This window comes from Otolemur garnettii, unplaced genomic scaffold (genome assembly GCF_000181295.1).
Source record: "Otolemur garnettii isolate 467f Iridium unplaced genomic scaffold, OtoGar3 scaffold00045, whole genome shotgun sequence".
In the NCBI taxonomy this organism is placed as follows: Eukaryota; Metazoa; Chordata; class Mammalia; order Primates; family Galagidae; genus Otolemur; species Otolemur garnettii.
The window spans coordinates 9,365,225-9,377,222 of NW_003852440.1; the positions used below are offsets into that span (position 1 = coordinate 9,365,225).

General features: G+C 45.9%; 1 protein-coding gene across 2 annotated transcripts in view; it reads left to right on the forward strand.

The window, feature by feature from the left end:
- The window catches only part of PARP1 (poly(ADP-ribose) polymerase 1), a 52,046-nt gene that overhangs the window by 10,505 nt on the left and 29,543 nt on the right, over positions 1-11,998 (forward strand). For both annotated transcript variants that reach the window (XM_003790989.1, XM_023513884.1), the window contains exons 3-7: positions 3,789-3,904; positions 5,353-5,567; positions 8,238-8,337; positions 10,795-10,911; positions 11,604-11,780. In XM_003790989.1, the coding sequence (XP_003791037.1) occupies positions 3,789-3,904; positions 5,353-5,567; positions 8,238-8,337; positions 10,795-10,911; positions 11,604-11,780 (725 nt within the window). The remainder of the gene's footprint in view (positions 1-3,788; positions 3,905-5,352; positions 5,568-8,237; positions 8,338-10,794; positions 10,912-11,603; positions 11,781-11,998) is intronic.

The following is an 11,998-nucleotide window of genomic DNA, read 5'->3' on the forward strand; positions in this document are numbered from 1 at the left end:
CGGTATAGTGCTGAGGCATCACAGCTCACAGCAACTTCCAACTCCTGGGCTCAGGAAGTCTCCTGCCTCTGCCTCCCAAGTAGTTGGGACTACAGACACCCGCTACAACGCATGGCTATTTTTTTGTTGTAGTTGTCATTTTTGTTTAGCAGGCCTGGGCTGGGTTCAAAACCACCAGCCTTGGTGTATGTGATCAGCTCCTTAACCACTGGGCTACAGGCACCAAGCCTTTCTTTTCTTTTTGAGATAGAGTCTCACTCTGTTGCCCTGGATAGAGTGATGTGGCATCATCATAGCTCACAGCAACCCCAAACTCTTGGGCACAAGGGATCCTTTTGCCTCAGCCTCCTGAATAGCTGGGACTATAGGCACCCACCACAGTGCCCAGCTAGTTTTCTATTTAGAGTATTCTATTTCTAGTCAAGACAGAGTTTTGCTCTTGCTCAGGCTGGTCTCGGACCCCTGAACTCAAGTGCCTTGGCTTCCCAGAGTACGAAGATTGTAAATGATTGTAAAAAGATTGTAAAAACACACCATGCCGAGCCAATATGTGTTTATTATTTATTTATTTTTGGCAACCATCTTGATGTGTGTGAAGTGGTCTCTTATTGTGGTTTTGATTTGCATTTCCCTAATGTTGAGTGGCATTAGCCTGTGCATTGCTATTCACACTTTCTGGGTTAAAAGTTATAAATTTCCATCTTTTTTTTTTTTTTTTTTTGAGTCTTAAGCTGTCTCCCTAGGTAGAGTGTCATGGCTCACAGAAACCTCAAACTCTTGGGCTTAAGAGATTCTCTTGCCTCAGCCTCCCAAGTAACTGGGATTATAGGCACCTGCCATAATATCTGACGATTTTTTGTTGCTGTTATCATTGTTGTTTTAGCAGGGCCCAGCCAGGTTTGAACCCACCAGCCCCGAGGTATGTGAGCACTGCCCCCCCCTTATTTTTAAAAGATACATAGTATTCATTTTGTGAGAACTTGCTGAAGAGCCTGCCCATTTCAAGCAGTTAACATATATTAACTGTATTGTGTCCTTGGCAGTTGTTATTAGAGATGAGGAAATTCAAGCACAAAGAAGTTAGGTAACTAGCCTAGAGTTATAACCAGTAGTAAATGCCTGAGTTGGGGATTCAAATCCAAACTCTTGCCCTTCAGAACAGAATTTTAACCTCATTGTATTATAAACAGACCTGCTGCAGACTTCTTGTATAACTTAAGCACCTGTCTAGTTTTTTCCTTAATTCCAAGAAGTGAAAGAGGGATGGATAGTTCTAAGACTTACTGTGTATATCCAAATTGCCTTTAGCCAGGTTGTATCAGTGGCGCTGTACCAGCAGCGTGTCATCTATCCATTCTCTGCCAGCACACGGTTTCCTAGTAGATTCTTTCTTTTTCACTTCACTCCTAGTAAGGTGGAATGTTTGTCATATGGTTATCAACCTTTTTTGTTAAGCCATTTATATTACTCTGATGTTCGCCTGTGTCCTTGCCTTATTTTTCTTTGGGAGTATTTTGTCTTAATATAAAAGATAATAATTCTCTGTCATAACATTTTACAAATAATTCTCCCAGTTTGACATTTTTATTTTAGCTTTGTTGTATTTTAGTTTTGACTGATGTTTATGTAGTCATACTTGTCTTCTGATTTGTGGTATGTCTTTGATAGCCTATGTGGAATTTTTTAAATTTACATACAGTTATATACACACGAAAATGATTTTTGACAAATTTGTACATTTATCTAATATAACTTCATCAAGTTATAAACATTTCTGTCAGCCCAGAAAATCCTCTTTCCCCAACTCAAGTAACCACTGTTCTGTTTTCTGTCCCATATGTTAATTTTTTTTTTAAGTTGTTGAGGGTTCACTGAAGGTACAGAGAACCAGGTTACACTGATTATATTTGTTAGGTAAAGTCCCTCTTATAATTATGTCCTGCCCCTAAGAGTTGTGCCACATGGCTCGGCGCCTATAGCCTATAGCTCATCCGGCTAAGGCGCCAGCCACGTACACCTAAGGTGGCGGGTTCGAATCCCCAGCCCGGACCCGCCAAACAACAATGACGGCTGCAACCAAAAAATAGCCGGGCGTTGTGGCGGGCGCCTGTGGTCCCAGCTACTTGGGAGGCGGAGGCAGGAGACTCACTTGAGCCCAGGAGTTGGAGGTTGCTGTGAGAGTGATGCCATGGCACTCTACCCAGGGGGACAGCTTGAGGCTCTGTCTCAAAAAAAAAAAAAAAGAGTTGTGCCACACACTGTGACTCCCTCCCTCTTTCCCCTACCATGTCCATAGATTAATTTTGCCTGATTCAGGGGAAAAAAGGAATTGTGTAAGCCCTCTCATACACTCAGCATAATGTCTGTGACACTCACCCAGGTCATCTGTGTGTCATTCATTCATTTTTATTGCTGAGCAATAGTCCTTTTGGGAGTTTATCTTGAATTTGTTTAACCATATTCCTATTGGTGAGTTTTGGGTTGTTACCAGTTTGGAGCTATTAAAATTACAGCTGCTAGGGATTTGGCATCTCATCAAATCTACATCAAGTTGCAGATAATGGACATATTAACGGATTGATTCTTTCAATCTATAGACATAATGTATCCCTTTATTTATTTAGATCTTCTTTATATGAAAGATCTCTACATGCAAGTGGTAAGATTTTGCTGGAATTAGAGATCTTATCTGTCTTTTGCTAAATTTCTCTCAAGTATTTAATGTATTTTAGTGTTATTTCAATAGCACTGTGTTTTCTTTTTCCAACAGGTTTATTGCTCATATGTAGAAATGTTTGGAGGTTTTTTGGAGACAGAATCTCACTCTATGGCCCTGGGTACAGTGTTGTAGCTTCCTGCCTCACAGCAACCTCACACTCTTGGGCTTGAGCAATCCTCTTGCCCCAGCCACTGGAGTAGCTGGGACTATGGGCACCCACCACCACACCTGGCTAATTTTTCTATTTTTAGTAGAGACAGGGTCTCACTTTTACTCAGGCCGGTCTCAAACTCCAGAGCTCAAGCAATCCACCCACCTCAGCCTCCCAGAGTGCTAGGATTACAAGCGTGAGTGAGCACCACGCCCAGCCTCCTTGTTTTATTCCTGACATTAGTTGGAAGACATTCAGCCTGGGAATTTATTTTTATGCAACAAAAGAATATAGCTTTAGGGTGGCACTTGTAGCTTAAAAGAGTAGGGCACCAGCCCCATATGCCGGAGGTGGCAGGTTCAAACCCAGCCCTGGCCAAAAACTGCAAAAAAAAAGAATATAGTTTTTGTCCCCAATTAAATAATTCAGCCTTTCCCCACGGGTTTAGAAGTATGCCTTTATCGCACATTTAAATCTTACACGTGCTTATGTCTGATCTATAGCAAGATAGTCTCTTTAACATTTAACTTTGATAAAGTATAATGGAAATTAGAAAGCTGAGTTAGAATTTCGTATGGTTCCAGGCTTTTAAGGTAGCACTTAGTACTTTTTCCCAAGTGTGCGAGAGGATTCTGGAGGAAATGGAGAGAGGCGGCAGGTCAGACAGCCCTCTGCCCGCTAACACGGTGCTGTCTCAAAGCACATCTGAGGAAGGTCACTTTATGGCCAGAAACTAAGCTGTGTTAACCAGCCACACTGGTCACAAACAGATGGGGATGAGTGGGCCAATTGTAGTCTCCCCACACACAAAGTGTCTGGGTGTAAGGGTCCGGGGGAGGTGAAGGAGGAGGGCAGGGGACTGTGTAGCTACACTGTGAGGCTGCTCCAATGAGTGTTGCCATGTGCTTGATTCTTCAGGCAAAGGCCAGGCCGGAGGTGGCAGCAAGACAGAGAAGACCCTGGGAGACTTTGCAGCAGAGTATGCCAAGTCCAACAGAAGCACGTGCAAGGGGTGTATGGAGAAGATAGAAAAGGTGAGAGTGTGAGGTCGGGTCGCTAGTTGGCCTTCCTAAATTGCTTGCGGTGGGTGCCATTGGCTGTCTCGAGAAAAAAAGAAATAGGGGCTTTAGGATGTTAGTTCAGCACCAGTGGTTGGAAAGAAATTGAGGTGTTAGCATAGACCAGAGATGGGCGATGCCTGTGGCTCAAAGGAGTAGGGCGCCGGCCCCATATATTGGAGCTGGTGGGTTCAAACCCAGCCCAAAACTAAAAAAAAGCATAGACTAGAGATGACAGTCACTTTTTTTCTACACGGTTCTGTCCATACTTAGTCATTGTTGGTTCAGTACTCCTGCATGCCACTGCATCTGCTCTTGGGATACCTGGAAGCATCTGGAATGTGATAACACAAGTCTCTAATGGACTCTGCAGTGGCTGTGGGGAGGCCGTTTGTGTTCTATGGTAGGATTAAGTTGAAAGCAGGTGTTTCTCCCTAGTGTGAGCCTCCAGTTTTCTTCTTTTTAATCAGAGGAACTTTATTAACCAGCCTTCCACCAGTTCTAGTCCCTGAAGGCTGACAGCCAGTCAGATAGCAGGAGAGGGGATGGAGGAGGCTCATGCCCTCCAGCCTTATTACCCTTCTCTGTGTGACCTGCATGGACTATTGATTAACTTAATTAAGGCATTGATTTGAGGCCATGGTTCTCAGCCTTCCTAATGCCGCAGTGTATTTTCATTGTTAAAAAGGGGTCACGACCTACAGGTTGAGAACCGCTGATTCAAGGTTTCTGCCTCCTTGAGGTGTTGTACAGGAAAGTGAGGGGAGCCACTGAGTGTTTAGAAAGGGAAAACATGGGATTACTAGATTTTCTGCAGCTACCTTCAACCGCTGAAACCTTGAGGCAAAAGTTAAGGTCTTTTTGAAGGGGAGTGCTAGAAGCTGTATGCTGACATGGATTCCCTCGTGCTGTGTTCTCTGAGTCTGGACCTCGCAGGCATGTAATGAACTCTCCCAGGTATGTCAGCAGCCTGGGGGCAGTAAAACCTGGGCAGGCTGGTAGGACTAGGTCTTGCCTGTACCTTTATTATCCCTTCTTAAGGGGCTTCATATGTGTAAACTAACTAAAGAGACCATAGCAGTGTGGGAGTGGCAAGAAATCCCTGCTAGTAGGTGTTTGCTGCAATGGAGGCCTTCCCAGGTGTTGTGCAAGCTGCCCAGGTTTTCTTACAGCTGGTGTTCTTACACCTGCCCCAGGTCAACAGAAATCTTCAAGGAAGCATTGCCATTTCCTCACTTGTCAAGGTAGGTAGGTGGTAGCCAGCCATTAGGGATTTAAAAAACACTGAGACTGGAAGGTAACACACAGTCCTTGGTGGCCAGAGAGAGCCAGAACATCCCAGCAGCCTTAAATCCTAGAGCTGCCAGACAGGCCTTGGCTGGGACCTGTCACTCCCTTGGTACCACATATGGTTTTTCCTGCAGGGCCAGATGCGCCTGTCCAAGAAGATGCTGGACCCAGAGAAGCCACAGCTGGGCATGATTGATCGCTGGTACCACCCAAACTGCTTTGTCAAGAACAGGGAGGAGCTGGGTTTCCGGCCTGAGTACAGCGCGAGCCAGCTCAAGGGCTTTAGCCTCCTCACTGCAGAGGATAAAGAAGCCTTGAGGAAGCAGCTCCCGGGAGTCAAGAGTGAAGGGTGGGTAGAGTACCCTGGAGGCTCTCTTGGGTTCAGAGAGGGGCTTGAGGAAGGCCCCCAAACCCTAAAGATCCATCCAGCTCTTGGTTTTCTTTTTGCTGTCAGAATGCCAGGGAGAGGTAGCCTGAGGGACAGCAGCAGTCGAGCTGTGGGAGCAGAGGACACACACAGTAGGGAAGGACTCCAGGGCTCCAAGGGCTCATTGCTGCAGCCTGCTTCCCTGTGACACCTGCTTCCCGGTTGTCTTTCCCCTGTTCCAGTGTCTGATCTCCGTGGACAAGCTGGTTTTGCTTTCCCATGGCAGCCCTTTAGACTGTAAAGACCACCCTCTTGCCCCATCTTGAGTGTTCTTGCCTAGGTCATCCACCACATTTCCTCTGATCGCCACATGATCGTCTTATCACACCTCCTTGACATCCTCATAGATAGGTTGGCATGTTCCTGTGTGTCTGGGTTTCTTTTTCTTTTTTTTTTTTTTTGAGACAGAGCCTCAAGCTGAGACCCCCTGGGTAGAGTGCCGTGGCATTACAGCTCACAGCAACCTCCAACTCCTGGGCTCCAGTGAGTCTCCTGCCTCCACCTCCCAAGTAGCTGGGACCACAGGTGCCCACCACAACGCCCGGCTATTTTTTGGTTGCAGCCATCATTGTTGTTTGGCGGGTCCGGGCTGGGGATTCGAACCCACCACCTTAGGTGTAGGTGGCTGGCGCCTTAGCCGGTTGAGCTACAGGCGCCAAGCCTGTGTCTGGGTTTCTAAGAGTGGTGCTGGGAGAACAGTGATATTTTTAGATAGGGGGTGGACAGTGGATAATAAGTTTCCCAACTTAGAGTTCAAAATTTAAGTTTCACTTGGTGTTAGGATACAGAGACCTATCTGATACCTCCTGCTCTTGCCTAGACTTCAGTTTCCGTCTAGAGAATTTCCGTTTTTTTTTTAGATAGAATCTTATTCTGTCACCTGGCCTAGAGTACCATGGCCTCTGCCTGGCTCCCATCAACCTCAGCCTCCTGGGCTCAAGTGATCTTCCTGCCTCAGCCTCTGAGTAGCTGGGACTACACGCATCTGCCACAACACCCAGCTGATCTCTGTATCTTCGTAGGCTCGTCTCAAACCCCTGAGCTCAAGCTGTCCAGAGTGCTAGGATTCCAGGCATGATCTACTGTGCCCAGCCAAGAATTACTTCTTAATGACCATGCCAAGGGCCCTGTGGCAGGGCCTGGTGTGCACCTGCTCCTTTGACAGAGACTGTGGGCTATCATAGAGTAGCTATCATAATTATTTCTCTTCGTAACACCTGCGAAGAGATTTGTTGATTATAGCAGCAGGTGTGGCTCTGGAATGAATGTGCAAGCAAATTGGAATATCAGGCTTAGAGATCCAAAAGTCCTCAGGAGCTGGATATAGTGGCTTATATCTAATCCCAACATTTTTAGGAAGGAGGATTGCTTGAGCCCTGGAGTTCAAGATCAACCTGGGCAACATGGCAAGACCTGTCTCTATAAAAAGTTACCAAAAGTCCCCAGGGCATTGCAGCATGTGATAAAGGTGTTGGAGCTCCTACCATGACAACAGCCAGAGTGTATGGAGCACATTTGATATGCCAGGTTGTGTGCTAGATGCTGTTTCCTTTGACCATCACCACAGTCCTATAAAGAAGATGGTATTCTTTTCCTTATTGAATGGATGAGGGGTAAAAAAGGCAAGGATTTGAACTCAGGTCTTTGTGACAGCTGAGACTCCTAAACTACTGTAGCTCTCCTGCCCCCAGGTTTTAGGGCAACTCGTTGCTGTGTTTGCTGAACCAGCTGTGTGGACCAATCAGCAGTGGTTTGGCTGCCACTTCTTGTCTGGGCTTTACATGGCAGCACAGCTCTGCAAACAGCCTCCTGGCCTTGGGAGCAACCTCGTGGTTTAGCTAGAGAGACTTAGCCTCTGGCAGTTTGTTTCTATAAACCCTGCTCCTCACCTATGGCTTTAGCACAGTCACTACTAGAATGTTCCAGGCTGTCTCATTTGTGCCAGGAAATACATGAGGTTTTTGACATCAGATAGGGCCTGAGCTTTGGATCCTGTAGTAAGTTGTTCAGAGCCCTGGAGCAGCCCCAGCCCTCCTCCTTAGCTGGCAGAATTGACAAGGATGAAGTCTCTTGCCTTCTCAGTTGCAAATATTTCCTGTGTGGACAATGAACATCTGAAATTTCTGAGGGTATGCGACAAGTATGAACAGGGCCTGCAGAGAGACTTTAAAATGACAGTAAGGTGCTATAACGCCCCAAGTCACGGGTGCCAAATTTTTATTTTTTACTTATTTATTTATTTTTAATTGAGATAAAGTCTCACTTTGTGGCCCTCAGTAGAGTGCCATGGCATCATAACTTAAAGCAACCTCCAACTCTTGGGCTTAAGTGATTCTCTTGCCTCAGCCTCCCAAGTATCTGGGACTACAGATACCTGCCACAACACTTGCCTGGTTTTTTTTTTTTTTTTTTTTTGGTAGAAATGGAGTTTCACTCTGGCTCAGGCTGGTCCCCAGCCTCTGAGCTCAGGACAATTCACCTGCCTTGGCCTCCCAGAGTGCTAGAATTACAGGCGTGAGCCACCATGCCCAGCCAGAGTGCCAAATTTTTAATGGCTCTGGTTCTTTCTTTTATGTCCTTGTGTCTTTTCAGAAAGAGAAAAGGTGATGAAATAGATGGAATGGATGAAGTGGCCAAGAAGAAATCTAAAAAAGAAAAAGACAAGGATAGTAAACTTGAAAAGGCCCTCAAGGTGAGTTCTGAGCTTTGTGCCTCCTTTCAACTTTCTCTCTTCCTCACTCTAAAATGAAAATTCGAGAGTTCTGTCTTACTTACCAAGACTTTTAAGAATAATGGGCTCGGCGCCTGTGGCTCAAGTGGCTAAGGCGCCAGCCACGTACACCCAAGGTGGCGGGTTCGAATCCAGCCCCCGCCCGCCAAACAACAATGACGGCTGCAACCAAAAAATAGCTGGGCATTGTGGTGGATGCCTGTGGTCCCAGCTACTTGGGAGGCAGAGGCAGAAGACTCGCTTGAGCCCAGGAGTTGGAGGTTGCTGTGAGCTGAGATGCCACGACACTCCACCCAGGGGGGACAGCTTGAGGCTCCTATCTCAAAAAAAAAAAAAAGAATAATGAAATTGATATCTGTCATTAAGTAGCATGGTTTTTTCCCTAGATTATTTTCTTCCCTCTTCCCAAAGAAACCAATTCTTACTTTGGAAGAAAACCCACTTTAGACTACAGAAGCCCAGACTACTCTGTTCCCTCATACTGGGGTGGTAGAGGATTGTGCTTCAGCCAATTCATGTATCACTGTACATCCTGCACCCACTTGGAAACATTGGAAACTGAATATTAAATTTAAAAATGCTAAAGATTGCTAGCATAGACAAGTGACTTGAAGAAAAAGTTTTCTCACATTTTTAAAATGGCTATCTCCTTATAAAAAGGAATAGAGGGCAGGTAGTAACAGGAGAAAACTACCCATTAAATCAGTGGTCAGTGACTGTGACATACATGTAATTAGCTTCACTTTGTTGGTTACATTGTGTTGAAGCAAAGTAAAAATTATTAGTCAAAAAATGGGAAATTAAGAGAGAATAGTCTGTTCTGGAGAACGTGATTTCCATCAGCCATCTGCTTGTGTGTCTTATATAAGCATGCAGTTTTTGTTGGTGGTATAAAAATTGGAAGCAATTTCTGGGTGGCACCTATGGCTCAAGGAGTAGGGCGCTGGCCCCATATACCCAGGATGGAGGGTTCAAGCCCACCCCTGGCCAAAACTGCAAAAAAAATTAGAAGCAATTTCCAGTTGCTTAATAAGAATCACAAGTTTGATACGATCATCTGATGGTAAAAAAATTCTTTGCGTGCCAAATCTGGCTGAGGTAGAACCAGAGTGCTGCTTGCACTTGCTGTTTAGTGGATTTGGTGTTCTTTCTCTTCAATTTTGTCAGAGATTTAAAGAAAGTCAGAAAGTTAAAATGGTTCTCCTAGCTCCCCATCCTTGGTCATCACACAAGTGACGTGGTTCTGCTTCCATTTAATCTTCACCACCAGAGTTAGTCCTCGTGCTCTCGTGTCTCTGTAACTGTGCTCTGTGCTACAGGAAGGAGCCAGAGAGGGAATGCCCTTAAACTTGAAACTGAGAAACAAGTACAAATATGGGTGCCTGGGCGGTGCCTGTGGCTCAGTGGGTAGAGCACCAGCCCCATATACCAAGGGTGGCGGGTTCAAACCTGGCCCCCTACCAAACTGCAACAAAAAATAGCTGAGTATTGTAGCAGGCCCCTGTAGTCCCAGGTACTCAGGAGGCTGAGGCAAGAGAAGCGCCTAAGCCTAGGAGTTGGAAGTTGCTGTGAGTTATGATGCCATGGCACTCTACCGAGGGCGATAAATTGAGACACTGTCTCTAAAAAAAAAAAAAAAATCCCAAATATGTGTGCCTGCAGCTTTGGCAGTCACATTAAAATCCTCCTTTGGTGCTGATAAGCAACCCTTTGGGATATGGTAGAGTTGGCATTTTCATCTTCATTTTATAGAGGTAAGGACTGAGGCTGAGGTGGTAAATAACTTGCCCACTGTCCTGGAGAAGGAGGAGTCTTAACCCCGTTCTCTAAACTGGGGAGGCTACCACCTTCCTCAGCATGGTTTATTATTGGAGAATAAATGAGAGAACAGGTAAAAGTGTCCAATAAAGAGTTGGCACTTAGTATTAAAGACTGAATATTCCATTTGCAGAAGAGCTTAAGTGCAATCCTGCCTGCTACTGAATATAGTATACTAGTAAGGAAATTGGTATTTAGGAATCATTCCTACTTCCTCGTAACATTGGTGAAGAACAGCCATCCCTACCTCCTTCAGTTGCTGATAAACATGAGCCCTGGCCCCAGCCTACTGCTTCTGGATTGTTGCCTGTACCTCTCAGGATCAGTTCCTGGGGCCTTGGTGTCTTGACTGTAGCCTTCCCAATACCCCTAGGGGGGTTCCTCCCCACCTTCCGCAGTTTTCTGTGAGAGACTACGCTCCATGTTTAATTTGGTGTTCACAGGAATGTGGCTAGGTAAAAAATCAGCCCACCTTTGGAGGGGCAGCTCAGCTTGTACACAAGTTTAATGAGAGGGGCAGCAAGACCAGGGCTTTTCTTCCGGTTGGAATTTCTTTCTTTGGAAAGAGTTAGTCTCTCAGCTGCTGGGTCTTGTCCTTAGGCCCAGAACAACCTGATCTGGAACATCAAGGACGAGCTAAAGAAAGCATGTTCAACCAATGACCTGAAAGAACTACTTATCTTCAACAAGCAGCAAGTGCCTTCTGGGGAGTCAGCGGTGAGCTACCTTTGTGTTAAGTGGGACACACATGTAAGGTCAATCCAGTCTTCATGGGGTAAATGTCCCAGCGGAGTGTGGGAGGCCCTCCGTTTGAACACCTACTGGTATTAACTGCAAAAAAAATCAAACTTCATAGTTGTGTTGCACGGTGATCGCTGCCATCATGGTCACCATTACCCTGGGGCAGGCAGGGCAGATTTTAACAGCCCCCCAGACATGTCCGCCATGTTAACGCTTGCTCTGAAATTTTGGAGAGGGCTTTGGTGGGCCATTTATTTGCCCCGCATGTTGATGCCATGTACTTTGGCCTGAGGCCCTCTCTCTGCTGCCTTCTGCTTAAGCTCCCCAAGGGATGCCCAGCCTGAGGGAGTAAAGCCCCCTCCTGAAGGATAGTGTGCCAGCGTCCTGCCGTTGTCCACAGCTGGCCCTTCCCTGCCATCATTCTCTGCAGTTGAGCTTGGCATGTTATACCGTATGTGATATACTCTGGGCTTGCCTTTACTTCTAAATCACTGAAGGGCGACAGGAACACATCAGTTGGAAATAAGGTCTCTTAAGGTGTTAGAATCCACGCTCTGTCATATACCAGTTCCCCGGGCAAGTCTATGAAGCTCTTTCATCCCACTTGGTAAATGTCCTTTTTTATAGTTCCTCCTTTTCTCGCCAATATATTTCTCTGTTGGCTTCAGATTTTGGACCGAGTAGCTGACGGCATAGCATTTGGTGCCCTCCTTCCCTGCAAGGAATGCTCGGGCCAGCTGGTCTTCAAGAGTGATGCTTATTACTGTACTGGAGACATCACTGCCTGGACCAAGTGTATGTTCAAGACACAGACACCCAACCGGAAAGAATGGGTGACCCCAAAGGTAAGGCGTCGGGGGATCTGTTGGCAGGAAAACCTGGCTGCTTTGGGGGCTTATACACACTCTGGGTCCCAAAGATTGCACTGTTGTATTCCTCAGATTTCTTTCCATGTAGGCTGTTCTCATACTGACAATCCAAAATTATATTTTGGTTCTCTGTGCCTGCAGACTACACAGAACTAAAGTATCTCTTAAGTGTAGAGTGTACATTTGTCCATTTT